Raw genomic sequence first — 20520 nt, 5'->3', positions numbered from 1 at the left:
TTTCTTTCGTGCGATTCGTCGCTGATTGGAACCACAAACCTTTGACGTACGGCTTTCTCTACAGTTTCCAAAGCTTTCCTACCTTTTTATCGACTTCTCTCGATTCCCCTAGCTGGAATAGCTGTCGGCCAACAAAATAACAAACGATGATCCCGCAGAACGCCCGCGAAACGAGCCAATTCGCAGCCCCGGTTGGTTTTTACATTTTAATGGAAAAATTAATTTCGAAGCGCCGCAGTCGAGTCTCCCTTAGCTCTGGCAGGACTTCCGGCTGTGAACCACGGCGCGTACACAGGGCGAAAGTTTTTCAATTTTCGTGAAAGCCAAAGCCGCCCTACCTTCGCAAGTTTTGTTAGCCATCGAATCAAACGCGTATTGTCGATGGAGAACCGGTCAACGAAAGGCTGGTTCGCAGAAAGGGCCTGCAGTTCGCTCGTATCCAACGGTTATTCGACGATATTTAATTACGCCGCGTGGAATGACCCGTTTTTTCGAGCAACACGAACAGAGAGCCAGGCGAAGGGTGTTATATCGAGCGAAGCGAAGGGTGGGTCACGGTTTTCATAAAAGCGTGCCACGAGAAGGAAGTCGAAGTTTGCCGCAAAGTTGACGCTGTGCTTCTTCTCTCTGTCTTCTGCCTTTATTTTCTCCGCCGGTGGAAAGTTCTCTTTCAAAGCGTCGAACACCCCGCACACAAACTCTATCTATCTCTTTCTCCTTTTCCTCTCACTCGCTCTCCTTCTCTGTTCAGGCCTCGCCTACCCGCCCTCAGGATCCAGTCCCTCGTTAACTTCGGATGTCCTCATTTACGCCTAATCGACTCGAATCGCCTGGCCGCTGCTAAATTATCGAACTTAACACATGGAAGGACAGAGGCCTGTCGTGGTGTGAACGCGCGTGAAACACGTTTTCAGGGCAAGCACCGAGTCGGGTATTCGCTATCACTGCCGCCCCCGGGATTTCTTCTTGCTGCCACCCCTGACTATATCGATCGTGCGAACTCGATCATTCTACTATTCATAGTCGACGACGAATATTTCACTCGTTTCTTTATCCGAACATCGGAATTGAAATTAAATATACACGATTTTAATTTTGGTTTTCCTTTTCTTCTTTTTTTTTTCGTTCGTTTTTATTGTCAGAGCAAAGCGTGATAGTAATGGAATTTTTATTCATATAAACGGGTATCGAGGACATGCGATAAAAGAAGTTCATAGAGCCGAAAATATTGCATTTTTGTTCAATCACAGTGGAACGCGTTTGATTAACGTGCTTCAAAATTTCGGAAATACGTACCATGTGATATTACTTTATTGAACTTTACTCTCCCTTCGATTGGTCCTCCTTTTTCTTCAGTTTTTTCGTCGACCATGGATCGCCTGTTCGTTCGCACGTTCGATTTTTCGACTGCTTCGAGGCGGATTACCGCTATTCTGCCCGTCCGCGATATCAGCCAGTTAAGTCTCTTTTTCTGGTTGAGATAACTTCGTTTTCGATGACGTCTAACATGGCCGCTTGACGAATCTTTCAATTTTCGAAGTTTCTGAGCCAACGATGATAAAACTAAAAACGAAGTTAGTTAATAAGATCTGCGAAAAGAAAACGCAACAGTTACGTTCTTGGTGTTCCATACAAAGTTACTATTTTTAACAGAAGTTTCCCTGGACTGAAAAAACATGGAGACTGTCGAAAGGAAGTTTATCGATATTATTAGGATATACGTCACAACAGACGTTCAACATAGACACATCGAGTTTAAATTGAATTCGATATACTTCCATCTTCGAAGTTTCGATAAGTCAGCGAACTTTGCAACGAGGAAACGCGATCGTTGCTTTTTCTTCGCAAATTTGTTTCCTTTGCGCCATTGAGAGCAACGAAGAAGCCTTCAACTGACGTCGATTATGTTTCTTTTTCCTTTAACTCGATGAAAAAGGACGAAACTGAAAACGACGCGTAGTTTCACCGTGAACTGGTAGAATAAAAAAAGCGTGACTATGGTAGCGCGCCTCGGGGCGGGACGAAAGTTCGCGTACATATGTTTCGTGCGGCGCGTGAAAGCTGTGCGTCGTAAATCCGTCGACTATCCTAGCGATCAACGATGCACAAGCCCTCTAAGCGTTGTCGTTGCCTTTTGCTGGAAAGACGTGTGGCATGAGCACAACACGCAGAAGATGGTGGCAGGGGACAACACGGTCGCGCTGGTGTCGCCTCTAAAACCGGCGACCTCCTACCACTTTCGGGTGCTTGCGGAAAATCACCTTGGAACATCAGCGCCAAGCGACATCCTTCATGTCAGTATCAAACATTTCAGCATGTCTCAAAAAAAAAAAAAAAAAAAAGAAAAGAAAAAAGAAAAAAAAGCAAATTTTATCATTGTATCATATTATGTCCATCTATTCGTTCAGTTCGAAAACGACCGCCATTTCGTTTAATTTTATCATCGTTTCCCTTTTCACTCGGTCCACGCGTCTCCGTTCGATCGAATAAAAAACGACCACGACAACGGAAACCAACGACACAACAGGCCCAAACGCATGTCAAAAAAAAAAAAAAAAAAAAAGAAAAGAAAAAAGAAAAAAAAGCAAATTTTATCATTGTATCATATTATGTCCATCTATTCGTTCAGTTCGAAAACGACCGCCATTTCGTTTAATTTTATCATCGTTTCCCTTTTCACTCGGTCCACGCGTCTCCGTTCGATCGAATAAAAAACGACCACGACAACGGAAACCAACGACACAACAGGCCCAAACAGACGGGGAAATTCCTGGCGGACCACCTAGACACGTTATCGCTGAGCCTTTAGGACCGCAGCAAGTGAAGGTCACCTGGCAACCACCGGATCGATCCCTCTGGAATGGTGAACTTCTCGGATACACCATCAGCTGCACCAATCTCGGGTATCGTTATCCGCTTACGGCTATTTAGAATAGTTTCTAGCACACTTCGGGATCGTAGAATTTAGAAGGGAAGAGACATGGTCCCGATGAGGGGCTCGAATCTTCGTCGATTATCACGGCGATTCCATCGACAATGGACGGACGATCGGTTCGCGTTTCCGCCGCCGCGGATAATCGCCATGCTTTGTTCTCGTAACAGATGTTACGCGGACGTTCGTTGCTTTTTCGCTTTTATGAAACGTCCAATTTATTGCGATGTTCATTACGATGTTCGTACTGGCGATTATTAAACCGGGTTACGAACCGCGGGCACCAATTTAAAATAAAACAAATTCAATTGCCTAACTCGATATTATGATCTTGATTATTTTAGCCTAAAGATAGTGGTGAATATTTTTCAAACACACGTAAATCTAAGATCGAATATATATCAACAAAATTCCTGTGGCTTCTTTATAAGAGAATCCCAAGGAGACTTAAAAATTGACATCCTGAACTGGGATACTTTCTCCAGACTTTCCAGACTCCAGACTTCTCCAGAATTCTCGAGAAAATGTAATAACGTCGCTGGAACACGACAGCAGAATGGATTTGAACGAAGTTCATCGTTAACCATTACTAAACGATGGAATTTCTTCGTTGTCGGGATTCCATGGACTCTCGATTGTAATTCGCGAAGAATCGCGTCGGTTCGTTAAACGATGGCGGAAACGCGTGCTCCGTTCTTTCGACTACGAGATATTTCATATTGACTAGGAAGATATATACGGACATCAAGAAGAGGGGGATAGGGGAAGTTGGAAAAATCAGGAGACTATTTCTCGCTCTAGTTTCCACGAAATGGCTTTAAGTATCGTAGAGTTCCGAGTGTTCCTTCTCGCGCTTTATCTTTCTGCCTCGAGGAACACCAACCGTGGCATTATTTCAGAGGGAATGATCAATTGGTGAACATCACCAGAGTAGGAATCACGGGAAACGGGGATGGCACCTACGATTATAGGCTAACCGGCCTTCGAAAGTACACACAGTACAGCGTGGTGGTGAAGGCGTTCAATAATAAAGGCGACGGTCCAGGATCTGACCCGGTGTCGGTGCAGACCCTCGAAGATGGTGAGCAAACGATATCAAGGTTATTTCACTTTTGTTTTCTGTTCACTTCCCCCTGCTATTTCTGTGTTATTTACTATTTATTCTTATCCTTCTCGTAACGCTATCGTTTCAGTTTTGAGAGTATTTCCCTTCTCAGGAATTTTGATGTTAGAGTTTTATTTAATAAGCTTGGATTATCGTATGGTTTATATCGTCTGTTTTATTAACCACCACTGTTTCTTTGTCTATCGTTTTATTGTCTTATAATATAAATGTATAATATTTAAATGTTGTTAGTTTGTGAGAAAAAGGTTGTTAATCTTGAGATGTTTGTGAAACTGAACTGTAAAAGTGAGATATTTACTGGGATAGGAATTTTCATGGTCAACGACGGTCAACATGGTCAACAAATTACAATTCTTAGACTGTTATATTTGATAACACTATATTATTCCTTAAAAACAATATCACAATTCAAAATGGAGTTTCAATCCTTTTTTTTAGTAGCTAGTAATACATATATAAATAATATTTTCTTACAGACCTTCAGAATCTAAAGATTATTAACTAATTCGTAAAGGAACAGGTATTTTTCATTAATACTTGAGTAATAAATTACTTTCTATTTAAACTAATTTCTAGAAAACTATACTTTTCTTAGTTTCATCGTACTTGTGCTAAACCGACAATATCGCTATTAATATCTCTTAGATTGATTTAAAAAAAATGAAAAATATAGTACCTGTTTATTTAATCCCACAACAAAATAGGGAAGCAGTTTTACTAATACAGACTTGCTCGACATGTTATGAAATTTATAAATTGAAAATGTGCTGTTCTGTGAAGAAGGAAAGATATAACTTAGCATGTTTGCTCCCTATGGTTTTCGTATAACAAAATACGCAAAGTGGAGAAATAGCTTTGTTGCCTGCAAACTAAACGGATCCTCAAACGTCCTCCTCCGAATAAGAAATAACTTACGGTATTTCCAAGTTAGAACGGACGCATTTCCCTTGCCTCAACGAATCGTGATAAAGGATAATCGGGGACTTCAGCAATTTCCGGATAAATATACAACAGAATACAGCGTGTTCTCCAGCGCTGATGAGGCCAAAGACTCGTGCTTTGCCGCGAAACGATGAAATTAATTTTCGCGGCAGCAGTTTACACCCGCAAAGCCGCAATAACGGAGGGATTGGATGTAAAAAGTTTACATATACGATACATCTATCAAGCCAGTACTCATTAACGTACGCCCTTATTTTTTACCCCACTGACCTGTTGTTCTAACTTGTTGAGTTTCAACCCTCTAAGTATCGTATACCGTGTGCAAAGTAAAAACGGAAGCCGTTATCGTTTAAAACGATTAAGTTCACGACAGTCGCGGAAGCTACCCTCGTCCTGCGATACCTCCCCTGGCGCTAAGAAACTTCCGCGGGACCATTTGCTGATGTTTCGCGATGCCACGGAAATATTTTCAGCAAACTTGTCGCTCCACATTGTATTAGCATCCACAGAATCCTTTATCTTTGTTATCCTGTTAGCTTTCTCCCCCTTTTTATTTTCCTCGGGTTCCTGCTACGATACTACGTTATTTCTCGTATAATTGAACTAATATTATTAGTGAAATTTTAGTAGTCACGAGTTGTAAGTTATACGTTACTACGTTTAATAAATTCCCTAAGGTAATGAGAATAAGTTTGGTAGTAAGAGGAAAACTTTGGCGTTTACTTCCTATTAGAATAAGTTTGCTAATCGTAGTACTGTATTGTTGCAATCGATACACTCTTGGAATCGAGATAGCATGTCCCTAATGTTATTTTTGAAAAATATCATTCTTTTGAAATTTATAAGATTTTTGCCTGCATCGTTTTTCGTTTTCAAAGCTTCCAGAAGACAATGATGAATGATACGTTCATTGGTAGTTTAAATTCGTAACGAAAGATAACGCGAGTTTCCTGTATATTTATTGTGCTATTGCCAAGAGAATGCTGAAATTCTTGCAACACTATCTTAAACGAGACATGGGCAAAACAAAAAAGCATCAATCAATGCTTAATTTTATATAAATTATATTACAGATAAATCATATATTTCTTAATAAAATCCACTGTACTTTACAAAGTTGTAAATTTCATATTATCCAAGTACATAATTAATATTCGACATCTCAAAAAAGAAACTTTGTTTGTCAGAGGGAGATTGCATAAATAACCGTAAATTTTAATGATAATTTTTAGGAATAATGTCTGTAATTCTCATCCTTCTATTTAATTTATGAGGATCTGATCCATATAACACCTAAACAACTCATTCTCAAAATAAATTACAAATCATCCGTTATCCTATAACTTGTAATTTATAGATTCACTAATTATTTAAATATTTAAGAAATTTTTCCCAGTAGAATCCTGTTAATTTGATATTTGACACTCTGTGTAATCCTTATGTAATCAGTGACCACATCTACTTCCAAAATATTTTCGAAATAGCTTAGTTTAAATAATACTGTGAACAGCATCTAATATAGAAATATCGAGACCTCGTAGAGTTCCCACTTCAATTTTTGAAACATTCGACCAAACGTTTAACCGACCTTTATCGCGAGTTAAAGTTCAACGACTAGCTGCAACGATGCATGAAATCTGTCCATCACTCGTGCGACTTCCGTGGTTCGTTCCGCTCGAAACAATGGCTGCGCTTAATTGCGCGGTTTCCTTTGCCAACACTCGAGGAAACGGCCGTACCACATTTTCCAACAAACCCGTCATCCAACGATAGTCGGAAATAACTCGAAATTCAGCCGCCTGAAACTACATATCTCCGCGAAAAAAGATGAACAACAGCGTTTTGACAGTTGGATTTCGAAGGACAAATTTCTCTCCGTCGTAAGTTCCCTCGAGAGCAACCGGAAACGTGGAGCGGTCGCGTTCCATATTCCCATTCGTTTTTCTCGGTTGCATAGAACTCGTGATGCAGCTAGCCATCGAACGAGCTACCTCGGAAAAGAAACACTCTTTTGCGTTCCGTGAAAACCACGGATAGAGTGGATATCGCTTTGTGTCGTGTACACGCGCATGCCACGTCGTTTTTCCGCTTTTGACATTTGACCCAGTGGAGAAAGATCGCGGCTTGTGGCCCACCCTTTTAACGAGACAGAGGAATCCCTCTGCAGTCGGTCACATCGTATACACACAACGACATTCGAATAACGAGCCCAGCGACCCTGTCTCGAAGAAATCGATCGGTTTCTCCTGCTCGCTTTCTTCTCAAGAAGTTAGCACTCGAAGAATTCTACCCTTGCAATCAGGAGCGCAAAAACAATCCACTCGACACCCAGTTTACCTCTTCTCTTTGTCCTCGAATTTCCTCTCGAAACTGAAAACTTCTAGTCACGCCATTTGCCGCGGCAGTAACCAGACCCGCGACTCCGTCATCCTGCCTCTTTGCTCGAATTTCCACAGACAACGAGGATGCGATCGACGACCACCCTCGTGTTTTCCCTCCGCAGCATCCACATTTCCAAGCGTGAAGGTTAATTTTCACTGGTCACGAGAAACAGCCGCGTGTAGCGTATTTATAGAACGAGCATGTCTAGTAATACAATGGTATACGAAGGTTTGCAACGAATTCATGGTTACAATTTGACGCAGTTCCAAGCGCCCCGCCGCAGACGGTGGCGTGCGCCGCTCTAACCGGCCAGAACATCCAGGTGACCTGGAAACCACCGCCTTCCGACAAAGTTCACGGGGTCGTGCAGGGTTATAAGTTGCTGTACGAGGCGGCCAGCGCGGTTTTGGAGCAGCAGGCAGGCAGGGAGACGAAGATCAGCCATGCACTGAGCACGGTGCTGCATGGTCTCAGCCCCTACACCAATTACACCGTACAGGTGCTGGCGTACACCAGGGCTGGCGAAGGTGTTACCAGCAGTCCGGTTTCCTGTACCACCGAAGAAACTGGTAATCCATTTGCTACTAATATCTGTCGTATTTCTTGCTTTCGTCCTGTGGTAAACAACCGAACGTCAACTATCGACGAATAAAAGGAAATCTTCGAAGCGACGTTCCGACAGGATTGGAAGAATCGACGACGGTATAGCTTGCGGGTTTCATCTCGGTGCTTTACAGTAGAGTCGTTCTATTGACGTTTCAATAGATCACTATATAGATCAACGAAATTGTCGGCCAGTTTGTCGTTTTGGGATTGAGATTGGAAGATTAGGAGGGGTGGATTAGTGGGTGGATCGTGGATGTAAGTCGGCTAGAACCGGGATGTTAGGATTATTGAAACGTTAATGAGCTGTCAGACACTAGTACCGGTATTGGCCGAGGTACTAAAATTATTGAGCTTCTTGAATTAGCTGATTATCCCAGATACGATTATCTGGATTTCGATTTTCGGTGAATCAAATGTATACATTGCTATTCATGGATATTAAGATACCTGGTTTATGTTCAAATTACCAATGAAGCGATTAATTAATCGTAGATTTGCACTTATACAAGATAACGATGTAAGAATATGCAAGCGCTATTTCTGTAAGTTACGAGAGAAACATAATGTATGAAGAATCATACGTGTTGGATGGAAGAATCGTATAATTTCCTCAGCTAAATTTTGAGAAAATACTGTGTGAGATAGATGTAAAAGTCGGAAAATCTATATGAACAGCATATACGTTTAGCATCTGAATCCTCGTATTTATTAAAATAACGTAGAAGTAAATGTTTAGAATGCACGTAATGTTCAAGAATACATAAAATACGCAAAGTACAGTATTTAGCATAACATTGTTACATAAAACAAATTCTTATTCTCGGTTCCATTTCGCAAATTATCTTTATAAAATATTAATAACAATAGAATCGCAGCTAGACTTTGGAGATTCCAATTTCTGCGATATTTCCGTGAGACGACTTATTTCTTCCCAGCTCATGTGCGCTATTTCACTACCGTTTAATCCAAAAGAAGTTTAAACTCGAGTAACATAAGCTCGAAAATTTCTTGCCAAACGGCGTTCGCGTGAGATGGCTGCACGGTTCGCTTTATACCGGAAACAAAGGAGGCCACTTGCAACCATGAATTCCGGAGAATCGGCGTGGCTGTTTAACGAGAATGGAGAAACGTGGACGAAAAGAGTCAATGACAGAAACTTTAGTCACGCCTTTGAAGTTAACGTTATACCGAGTTTGTTCTCGTTCTCGTACAACGTGGAAACTCAACAGCAGCTGGTTTTCCATTAAACGCAGCTGCACACGGGCCACTGTACGCGCCGGCCCGTCGAAATTCCGCGAAATGGGTCGCGAATAATTGTATCGCGTTATCGCGAAACTCGTAATAAACGCGCGTCGCGTCGCACTGCCTCGCCAAACGAAGCACAGGCGCGGGACGTAATCGAAATTTCGTGTATCACAAAGAAAACGCCCGAGTCCCGGGGAGAGTTTGTCAATGACAGAAACTCGGCGCGAGTGAATCCCGCCTCCCGGTCCCATGGATTTACTCGTCGGCCCTTTATAAACGTTGTTAGTTGCCGAACACCGATTCGTTTTGAGCCGTGCAACGGACAGCTGGCGATATACAATCACGTGTCAATGAGCCGATAAATAAAGAGAATTTCAGAAAAGCAGAGCTTTAATGAATATAATTAAAAAGAATTGTGTGATACTTTTTCGACAAAGTTTATCGACGGACGTATATAGTCATTGTCACAAAAATCTGTATAGGTACATTCTACAGAAGGATCATTTTTAGGGGAATAAATTGCTACAAAATTTTATTCTAAAATTGTTCGTCATCTTATGACGAGAGATTCGAGATATATTTTATTCTTGCTTCGTGTGTTAACAAATAAATATATTATTACAGAATGTTATATATAGATGCATTAATAAGATATTAGGCGTACAAATGAATAATCCAAATTTTTCAGTGAGAATCAAAGTTTATTTAAAAAGAAAATACTGCAAGTTGTCGGATCAAAGTATTTGTCGTCGCTTCCTACAACTGTAAACCATCTATTAGGCAAATAATGAATTCTACCGCGGAAAGATATTACGTCTCTAGGCAAGATCCAATGATTAAGTGCTGACAAAGGAGAATGTTCTACGAAATTGCTGAGTGACAACGCTGGGCCACACACTGCTCCTGCGACAAAAGACATCGTAATGAATCTTGTTTGGAACGTCTTGCAGCAGCCAGCATGTTCTCTAGACATTATTCCTCCAAATTACCACCTGTTCCGATGCAACACGTCTTATCATATACTTCCAATTAGCGAATGAAATGCAAACATGACTTGACGATTGAATCTTGTCTCAAGACAACATTTTGTCGTAGTGAAACTCGTCACTTACCTGATAGATGGTTTAATATAAATAATTAAAAAAATATTTTTTAAACAAACTTTAAGTTACACTGAAAGCTTTGTACATAAATACGATACAATATACAACGAATATATACGATAAAACTGACCTTTTATCTCTACCAACAATATTTCAACGATTCAACAGAAACGCAATCTAAAAAAGATTGACAACTCTCCTCCAACATATTCTTTTTACTCTACCAATCCCGAATTCAAAACGTATCACGATTGACCATCGACGTAAGCAACGTTTTCTGTTCTCTTGTCCATCTCTTCCGCTGCACATTCGGGACAGCTGTCACACCTAGTTCTCCTGTTTCAGTTCCGGACGCGCCGGAGCGCGTGAAAGCTGTGATCAGTAACGAAGACGCAGTGGTAATATCTTGGCTGCCTCCACGGCGACCAAACGGAATCCTTACCAAATACACCGTCTATGTTCGGGTGTTGGACCAGGGCCAAGAGGTGAAGATCACTAAAAATTCGTTGTCTGAGCAGAACCTGCACTACGAGGCGACTGGGTTGAAGCTGCGCGAATCCTACGAGGCCTGGGTTACGGCCTCGACCAAAATGGGGCAAGGACCTAGCACTCCGGTCATCAAACTTCAGTTGAGCAATACTGGTAAGCCATCGTACGACGAACGCGAAACTTTCCCTCTTCCTGCCGCAAGAAACGTTTCTTCGTTTCAACCATACCCTCGGCTATTTCTCTTTCTCCCCCGCCTCCCCCCCTCTCTCTCTTCTTCTTCTTCTTTCTTTCATTCCCTGGAGGAATTGAATTGAACAGCTCGATTCGCGAACGATCGTGGCGAACACGTGGAAAATGGGGCCAATGAACGTGGAAGTTATATGAAAAATTCGTGAACCATAATCCCCCGGGAAACAAACCACACGATGCTGGCTTTGTATTTCTATATTCTACTCTCACCATCGTCACTTTCTCTTTTTTTCATTCACATTGAGCTTCTCCTTCTACTTTTTTTTAAGATTCAGAAGTGCTGTATCGTTCTTACTGTATTTATTAGAACACTTAGATACTAATCAATTAGGTCCAAGTATATTAAATTGCCTGTCATTTTTCGTGGTACTTTAATATAGTTATATACTTTTCTATAATGAAAATGGGATGAAAAATTTGATAACGAAATTCTTCATTAGAAAATAAGGACATGTAGCAATATCTTTCATGGCTGTTGTAAATATCCGGTTACTGTAATAATTAGAAGTAGTACTGTAATTAGTACTGTACTTAGTAGTAATTAGAAGTACTTACTGTAAAAGATATATATCTCTTTATCAGCTCAACAGTGAACTTAAATTATCTATTAGAAGATATAGCGATAATATATCTTGCTAGTTGCTACATACATTTACTATTGAAATATCATTAACGTCGGAAGTCTTTCCATCGGCTTAAAAGAACTTTTCTAATCTAACTTATACTTCAGAAATTAAAATGTCTGGAGATAAAAAACTAGTCAAATAATAAAGTACTTCTAACAGGATTGACAATTACAAAGGCCAATTTTATTATTGCATATTGGCTTGCAAAAGTCAATTTAATCAGATTGTAATATGAAGTTGTTCGAGAAGTTCGTAACGAAATTTAGGTAAAAATTTAGCGCTTTATCAAGTAACGTCTTCACTGTTTCTTTCGATAACTTCCTGCCAAACATCATTCTCTCCGCAATTTTTCCATTCTTTCCAACAATAAATTCTTTCAAGTAGATTTTAAGTTCCCTCAAGTTCTTACAGCACTAAATTTCTCGTAATAAAGAGAGTTGTATAAAACACAGAATGAATAATCACGTGCCTTCGATAAATGTAATTCCTGTTAAAATTCATTACTTTTTGCCCACTTTTCATCGACACACGAGGCTCAACGTTCTCTTATTGGAAAAGCGAAACCATTATAATTAACGAATTCCGATAATAATTTTAAAATTACAATACTATGGAGCTAAAGAACACGAAGATAAAGAATTTTTCCAATAGCAAAGTAATTCCGCAGGATTTGACGACTATAAACTCGTTTTTAGTCTCCTTATTGCGTATATTTGTCTTCGAAAATTAATTTAATCGCATCAAAATATTTTAAATATTTTAAATATTCTAATAATGCGATAGCCACGATGATTTCCAGAAATAAAATCATTACAATTCAATTTAACCGTAATTTAGTAATTCAAATGAATGAAACGATAGCATACCAATAATAATTTTCATAGACCAAGTTCGTTTCTGGAACAAGACATTCGATGGATTTCTCTACTACTTGTTCATTGCCTCGTTTCATATGCATGGGATGTATAATCGATGTTACTCCCACGATTCTTTACTTTGACTTTGACTGGTTCAAAGTTTGGGTGGGGTCGAAGTTGATCGAAGTGGCTGTGCTAATATAGGACTTCCGGGAATCATGTATTTTAATCAAAGTAACCCGGCTAGATTCGTTCGAATAATTGAAAGCATCTTCCCCGAAATCGGTACTCGAGTTTCGTTTCTCAAATGTCCCGTTAAAAATTCTTTGCTCTCGAGGAATATAAGGAGAAGGAGAAACGATGAGAGAGGAGAATAGACGAGGCAAGTTTCGAAAGTGAACTCAAACACGGATCATAGCTGGAGGAAGTTTAACGAAGAGCAAGGATAACCGGGACTTTTAATTAGTTCCAGCAGCTATAATATCGTTCGGAGTACCGCTGGTGGTGCCGTGGAGGGTGGACGTCAATATGGCCTGTCTCGCCGTCGGTAATCCACGGCCGACGGTAGAATGGCGTCGCGGCGACATCAAGTTGCAGCAGAAGTAAGTGTGAAACGTGTGCAAGATCGTGTAGATGTATCATAGATTGTGTTCAGTCTCGTAGATTGAACGCAATACATAATAATAAATTTCTGCGAGTTTTTCGAGCGGTTGGAATAGTTTACGACTACTTAACACGTTGACTGTTACGGTGATCATCGATGTCACCTATGTTATTAAGTATTTTTAGAACGATGGAAAAAAGGTAAATTTCATGAACTAAAAAATCCTGGACGATGCGAATGATTTAGATAACAAATGTCAGAGAAAAGCTACACAAATACGTTGTCTAGCGATTACTGTCACAAAGATTAAATCAACGCGTTCCACATTATTTTCACGGCCGTGCGTAATAGTAAATAATAATAAATTCGTGATTATAAATTCATCTCAGGAAATTCGTGATTATAAATTCATCTCAGGAAATTTGCCCGCGAATTACGACACTTGAGACAATGCTACAGTGTATGTAAGTATATAAGATGATGATGTTTCCACGACAGATCAGACATCGGTTCGGACAACACATTAACACTGAGGAACGTGCAGAGGACGCACGAGGGAAACTATTCCTGCCACGTGAAGAATCCTCTTGGCTCCGATGAAATCGTGTACACGCTGCAAGTGCAAGGTATGTGAAACGAGTCACCTGGGAGAAAAAATCATCCCGGTGATCCAGATTCTTCGTCCTTTAATGTCATTTTGCAGTAATCGCTTTATCGCGACGTTGTTATTGTATCTACGGTGAGAAACGTGAGGCAATCCTTTTATTCCCGCCCATTCGAAACTGAGATTCTATTGTATTTAAGATAATCCTTCCAACCCTTATTATACGAAAACTTATCTTTTTAAACCACAACGTAAAAATTCCTCCTTCGTGGTATCCCTTTCGCTTGGTTTAGGATTCTTCTATCGGCGATTTACAACTAAAGTAAAGGGTTTACCGCGTGTTGTTTGTAACATTGTTTCGGCGAGAAGGGGATAATACCAGGCAGATAACCGCTATGGCGAAACGAATCGGGTCAACGGGTCGCATTGGAAACGCGAATCGACGTCGCGTCGAAAACGCAAATCGACGTCGCGTCCTGGGTAACCTTCGTTTGTCTCGCTTGCGTCGCGCGTATTATCATGGCAATGAACGGGAATTGGTCGCAGTTATCCTGGAAAAGCTCGCCGTTAATGGGAAGAGGAGAGTTCGTTAAAAGTTACATCGAACTGTTTTACGTTTCGATGGCTATGCAATTATTTGGCGTCGAATAAAATACGTATTTCGAACACGCTCGAGAAGATACACCAACAACTATAAGTATTAAAACACCTATTAAAATTTCATATAAATTGCATGTCTTTCTCTCTCTCTCTCTCTCATTGCTGTTTTATTACAAATTTATTTTTTCACTCGCGTCATATATACCTTACGATATAATATACTAAATAAAGTAAAATTGTTTACTTTCTCCCAATGAATAATAAGGAAAGATAGTTCGTTTTGTTACTTGTATTATATACAGGGTGGTTGGTAACTGGTGGTACGAGCGGAAAGGGGGTGATTCTACGAGTAAAAAGAAGTCAAAAATATAGAATAAAAATTTTTCGTTCGAGGCTTTGTTTTCGAGAAAATCACTGTAGATCGTTGTCTCGATGGAAAAATTAAAACAAAAAATGAGAAAAAAAAATTTTATTCTATATTTTCGACTTCTTTCTTCGCGTAGAATCACCCCTTTGTACCACCAGTTACCAACCACCCTGTATATACCTTATGTTACAAAATACTAAACAAAGTGACCTGATAGTTATGGTAAGTAGTATACGACGAATACGTTTACCAAAGACACTTAGTTACGCGGGACGAGCGTGGAACGCGACGACGACGATACAATCTCCACGTCGTTCGAATTCTCGCGGTCGTACGTGAGAACGGATTTGGGGAAAAACTAGGCAAATATGTTACACGCGACGTGCACTGAGTTTTCTGATTTCGTTTCCTGTCGGAGACTATGGTGGCTGTATCTCAAGCTCAGCAAGAATAGATCGCACCTAGAGACTTTGCTTTGGAATTTGTTGAACAGTTGGTTCTTATGAATTACAAATTCTTTTCAAGTTTCTTTGAAGACTCGTTACATGTAAAGTGGGTCGTTGTTTGCCTAGAAATTTCGATAACGATGAAATGAAAAATTGGTCAAAATAAATCAATTTTAAATTCTAATTTTTCTAAATGTGTATAACAGTATGATTTCGTTTATCTGAATTTGTCATGGGCAAATAATGTAATTAAAATTCATACGATAGCAATTTATCAATGTCATTATTTTTATTCCCACATAATAAAAGTCCGTGTTCAAATAAGTGAAAGAGGCAGGAATCCAGTCAATCGAGCATTAACTAAAATTTCATTCGAATAAATGGAATTGAAATAAATTATTTCCAATAGAAATGAAATGCCGCATTTAAACATAGCCCAAGAGTTTGGAGTTATCTCGTCTTCTCTGGCTAACTCTGTTGCGGTAGAGTATCTCGCTCAAGTTTGAACAAACCAAGTGATTCTTGATATTTCACAAAAAACCTGTAGCGAAAGAACGAAGTGAAAAATCACTATCAATTACGATCATCAATATCGTATTACTGGCGATTATCGATAACGATTATCTCATTTTTCCTTAAAACTTCAGAAATTTGTTAACGACAGTGGAAGACATTCAGGTCAAGAATGACTCAATGAACGCTACTAGTTGAGAGATTTAACAGATCGAGGGAAACAACTTCTCTCCCGTTCTCTATTTACGGCTGTCCAATTTATAGTTTAACGTGATTAATCAATCGAGCAGTCGTTCTTGAGCGATCAAACCACTGGCCTTAATCGAACAACTTTGCACAGTGCCGCCAACTCCACCGACTTTGATCGCCACCGGTACCACAACCGATGCGGTTCAACTGCAGTGGAAGCAAGGCGACAATGGGGGCGCCCCTATCAAAGGATTCTTGTTGGCTTATCGTCGAGAGTACTCCGAGTGGGAGGAAGTGATGTTGGATAGGAAAGCAAACACGCATCTTCTCGAAGGTTTAGAATGTGGGACCAAGTACCAGTTCACGTTAGCAGCCTTCAACAGGATTGGTAGCGGAAGCGCCAGTAAGATCGAGACAGCGAAGACAAATGGGACGAAGCCTATTCCTCCTACGAAACATCAGCTGATCAAGTCCAACCAGACGTTCATTACGTTGGAATTGACCTCCTGGCAAGATGGAGGATGTCCTTTGTTGTATTTCGTGGCAGAATATAGGAGACTTCCTGGTGATTGGCTGCTCGGTAAGCGTTACAGAAGTAGAAGATTATATGGAGATACTGATTTAGTTTGAATTATTGTTATTAGCGAAATTTTATAAGTTACAAATTACATGGGCTAATATGGTATGCATAGATCACCCCTAGGTTAGGGTTAGGTTCCTCGTCTTCTAAACAGAAATTCCCAGCTCTAAAACGTTGGAACCACTTCCTACAGGTGCGAGATGAAAGCGCATTTTCTCCGTTAACAGCACATATGTTTTTCGTGGCAATTGTTACAGAACTTCCTTTCCGAAATTCATATAACACGAGATGTCGAAAATGGATACGCATTTCACTCATGATTTTTTACTGTTAAAAATCACTGTGTTCGTTATATTACGACCTTATATCCACGAAAATCTGCTCTAGCCTGTTCTCGATCAGCTAAGCTCAAGTGCATCGGTCCCTTATCGCCGTATGTTTATAAATCGACACATGAAATGTATACACAAAAGTCGGCACGAACTTATGGGATGACCTATACAGTAGCTACAAAAGCTGATACAATTAATTGGTAAATTATCATGGAAAAAGGTGTTCATGGTTTTTGCTCGCGGACTATTCATTTTTTCCTGACCTAACTTTCTTGATTATTTATTTAATACCGATTGGTAATGATAATTTCTCCATTAATATAAAAGAAAAGTACAGTTATTAAAAACAAAAGTCTTTTTAAAAGTTTTGGTATCCGAAATAGTTCCGGAAACTTTTTGTAGCCCGCAGCATGTTATGGTCTGTTTCACACAACGACCCTAATTCTGTTGCAGTGTCGAATAGCGTGCCGCCGCAATCGAGATTCCCTATAGTGGGTCTGCAAAGTGGTACCAAATACGAACTCCGTGTCACTGCGTACAACAACGCAGGCTCGACGCAGGCCGAATACCTGTTCAACACGCTATCGCCGACCGGCAGTAATCGAATGCATGACGAGCATCCGCCGGAAACCGAAGAGACCTCGCTGTTTTTTGACGCCCACGTGCTGGCGCCTACCGTGATCTCGTTTCTCGCCATATTCCTAGCAGTGGCTGGCATTTGCTTTTGCTTGAAAACACGTAAGTCTCTTTTCGCGGATAGACCTTTCGCTAACGTTTGTCATTCACAGTTATTCGCTACGAAATTGTATTTTTTGTTTAAAGTAAAAATTCGTTCGTCGACATTTACTTTAAACGATGAATCGTAACAATTTGGTCGATGTCCGCGTGTAATTAGACGTAAAATATACAACCGGCGGCAAGAAGCAGTGTCCATGAGAGTTCGACGAACGTTTTTGCGACACGTTTATGGACAGCGATCGGGGAAATTCCCATTTGGCTTGAAAATTCAAATTCATTTCTGCGTTACCGTTATCGCGTGTGCTCAAATAACCGTACATATAATTAAAATCACCGGAGGGAGATGTATATTTCGTTGTATTGAAACAAGCGTTATCAAACAAAGAAGCATTGAATCGATGTTCAATTAACGACCCTAGTTACGTGCACGTGTGTATACTTCAACGTATAACATGCGCGTACGCGTGAAACGAAAATCATGATTTCAGAGTAACAACGGAATTCGTGTCTATAACACGGCCGAAATTCGGCCCGGTATACACATCCTATACCTTGTACATTCAATCACGAACCATCACCGATTCAAACTTAATCGTGCTATAGCAATTATCCGCCAACCGATCCATCGGTAAGCTTTAACTTTCTCCGATTCGACAACGAAGTCTTACGTCGATCAAAGTAAGATTATTACTTCGATATTAACAAAGGATCGAGCCGAATTCTAGATTGTAAATTGTGAAACGTATAAAGTCGGAATCGATCGTAGTAACACGTTCAGTTCAACGTGGATCACTGATGACCGTGATTGGAATAACATTTGTACAGTGCATATATTTAATCGTTCGACTATTCCTTCAAATAATTTATCCGGCATAAAGTCTTTGTAAATATATCAAATCCTTCTCGATTGTACGATATTATGTCCTTAGAGAACTTTTCGATCTGTTCCTTCTGAATGATTCAAATCATTCTTTACTACATCAGTTTTTACGATATCGTAATCGTCTTCATTATGTGTATTATCTTTGTCATAACTTGTTAGAGTACATATCCTTCCAGTGTATTATAATCATCCACCTGATCCATTGATGAGTTCCGATTTCCTCAAATTCGACGATAAAATCTTACATAGAAAGTTCGATAGTTACGCTACCTCGTATACTACAGATAGTTACCACATTAGTCATAAGTATCCGGACACTGTTCGATTTATAGTAGCAGTAAGTGAATTTTTATCAAAGTTTCCAAATCAATGATGAATTGGTAACTGGAAACGACGCTAATTTCTTTAATATAGAATTTTCAGGCTATAAAATTAAATTACCCATTAAAAAGAATAACGATAATATATTTTATTATTTACTATATATACGAAACATATCGCTGTTTAAATGTCACTGGTTGAGCCAAATTAAATTATAAAAATTCTGATTCTATAAAAATACGTTAACTTCGAATTCTTCTTAAATTTTGCCACGATCATTTTCAACGACCCAATTTATATTTACTAATATATATAGTTCGATATATATATATATATATATATATATATATATATATATATATACACAGATCGATCACAAAGGAAATTCGAAAGGAAGGATAGGACGACTCGATCGGAGGGCAGGGATCGATAGCTCGGTACTCGAAGCACGCGGGTAGGATTTCAGCGGCGGCAATTTGCATTAAGCCAGAAGGGCGTGCTGGCGCCGCACTCGTACCACTCGTCGTTATTGAGTAGCTAAACGTCGCAGGATTGTGCTCCAATTACTATACCGTGGGGGCACCTTTGAGGGATGGCGAGCCACGAGATATCGCCAGTTAACGGGCGAAAATTGATTCCTGATTTTCGTTTCCACCCTCTTTTCGCGTCTCAACGTTCCTCTTAATGGATCCAATCGGGTGCCGTGCATTTTTATTCGGCCAACCACTTACCACTGCAGTGTCAACATCACCGGGATTCATACGTTCGTCTGGAACGATTTGATTAATTAAATGCCTGACGAACGAGGCAGCCGTGCGCGGATCATGCAAGTATATCTGCCGTTGTGGTGCTAAAGCGAAGCGATCGTTTCGTTGGCGCGCGTGGAATGAGCAAAAATTATCTATGCGTTTACAATGATTCGAAAGTGGCGCAAGATTCTATTCTAAACCGTTGGATCTTCTTTTTTCGAATCTACTGATCAGTTTGACTTATATCCGAGCGACTTATGTCTAATTACAGTCTTCTTTCTTGGTATTAGAACTGTATTACAGCCTCGTTTTCTCACCTTCTTCGAGATGTTGGAATAAAAGTCCCTATACAGTGGGGTGCAGAAGTTTCCATCTAGTTTCAGATAGATTTGTCGCTTTATATTCCAAGGACGATATGTACAAAATTTCTAATATTGGATACGAGGCTAGGACGAGTGAAAGAAAACGAATAAACATGTTATACAGTGGTATAATATTAATTAAAATTCCGTGACATATTGCTTTTGGAATATAAAGTGAAAAATCTATTTGTTGTAAGCATCTTATCGATATCTGGGATTTCTTTCCGAGTAACGTACGACTTAACTGCACTTTTGAGACAAATACAATTACAAGCTTAATCGACGAAGTCCTTTATGCGATGAAATTTTGGTAGTAGATTTTCAAAGCCGTCAAAGCCGTCCTCGTTGCGTTGAAATTCTCTCCGATAGCGTGGTAGAGCCACGTCAAGTCTTTGATACGTGGGCGGTTTGAAAGGTTTGTCGAAGTATCCTAAGACGCTGTGCTTTGGACATGTCATATCACCTATAACAGGTAAACACTATTGACAATTTGTCTTCTATTTTTGTTAGCTCGTTAATTACAAAAAACAACGTGTTCGACGTACTTCGTATAGATTTATTCTAACATTCGCATGTATGTATTAACACTTGAAATCTTTTATCAATAGCATTTACGCAATATATGTGTTAATTCACTTGTTGAGTTACTTCTTCGGACAACCTATCTATCAAAAA

The 20520-nt window shown here is 39.9% G+C and overlaps 1 protein-coding gene across 7 annotated transcripts in view; it reads left to right on the top strand.

Annotated features, from left to right (window-relative positions):
• LOC100741368 (Down syndrome cell adhesion molecule-like protein Dscam2) overlaps positions 1-20520 on the top strand; it is a 165147-nt gene that overhangs the window by 140638 nt on the left and 3989 nt on the right. For all 7 annotated transcript variants that reach the window (XM_033318598.1, XM_024364813.2, XM_024364803.2 and 4 more), the window contains 9 exons: positions 2146-2294; positions 2749-2903; positions 3832-4013; positions 7646-7951; positions 10682-10978; positions 13024-13159; positions 13660-13787; positions 16032-16460; positions 17246-17530. In XM_033318598.1, coding sequence (XP_033174489.1) covers positions 2146-2294; positions 2749-2903; positions 3832-4013; positions 7646-7951; positions 10682-10978; positions 13024-13159; positions 13660-13787; positions 16032-16460; positions 17246-17530 — 2067 coding nt within the window. The remainder of the gene's footprint in view (positions 1-2145; positions 2295-2748; positions 2904-3831; positions 4014-7645; positions 7952-10681; positions 10979-13023; positions 13160-13659; positions 13788-16031; positions 16461-17245; positions 17531-20520) is intronic.

Source organism: Bombus impatiens, unplaced genomic scaffold, assembly GCF_000188095.3.
Source record: "Bombus impatiens unplaced genomic scaffold, BIMP_2.2 scf_0017, whole genome shotgun sequence".
NCBI classification, from domain to species: domain Eukaryota; kingdom Metazoa; phylum Arthropoda; class Insecta; order Hymenoptera; family Apidae; genus Bombus; species Bombus impatiens.
Note: the sequence above shows the minus strand (reverse complement) of the source record. Positions and strands in the feature narration are given on the sequence as shown.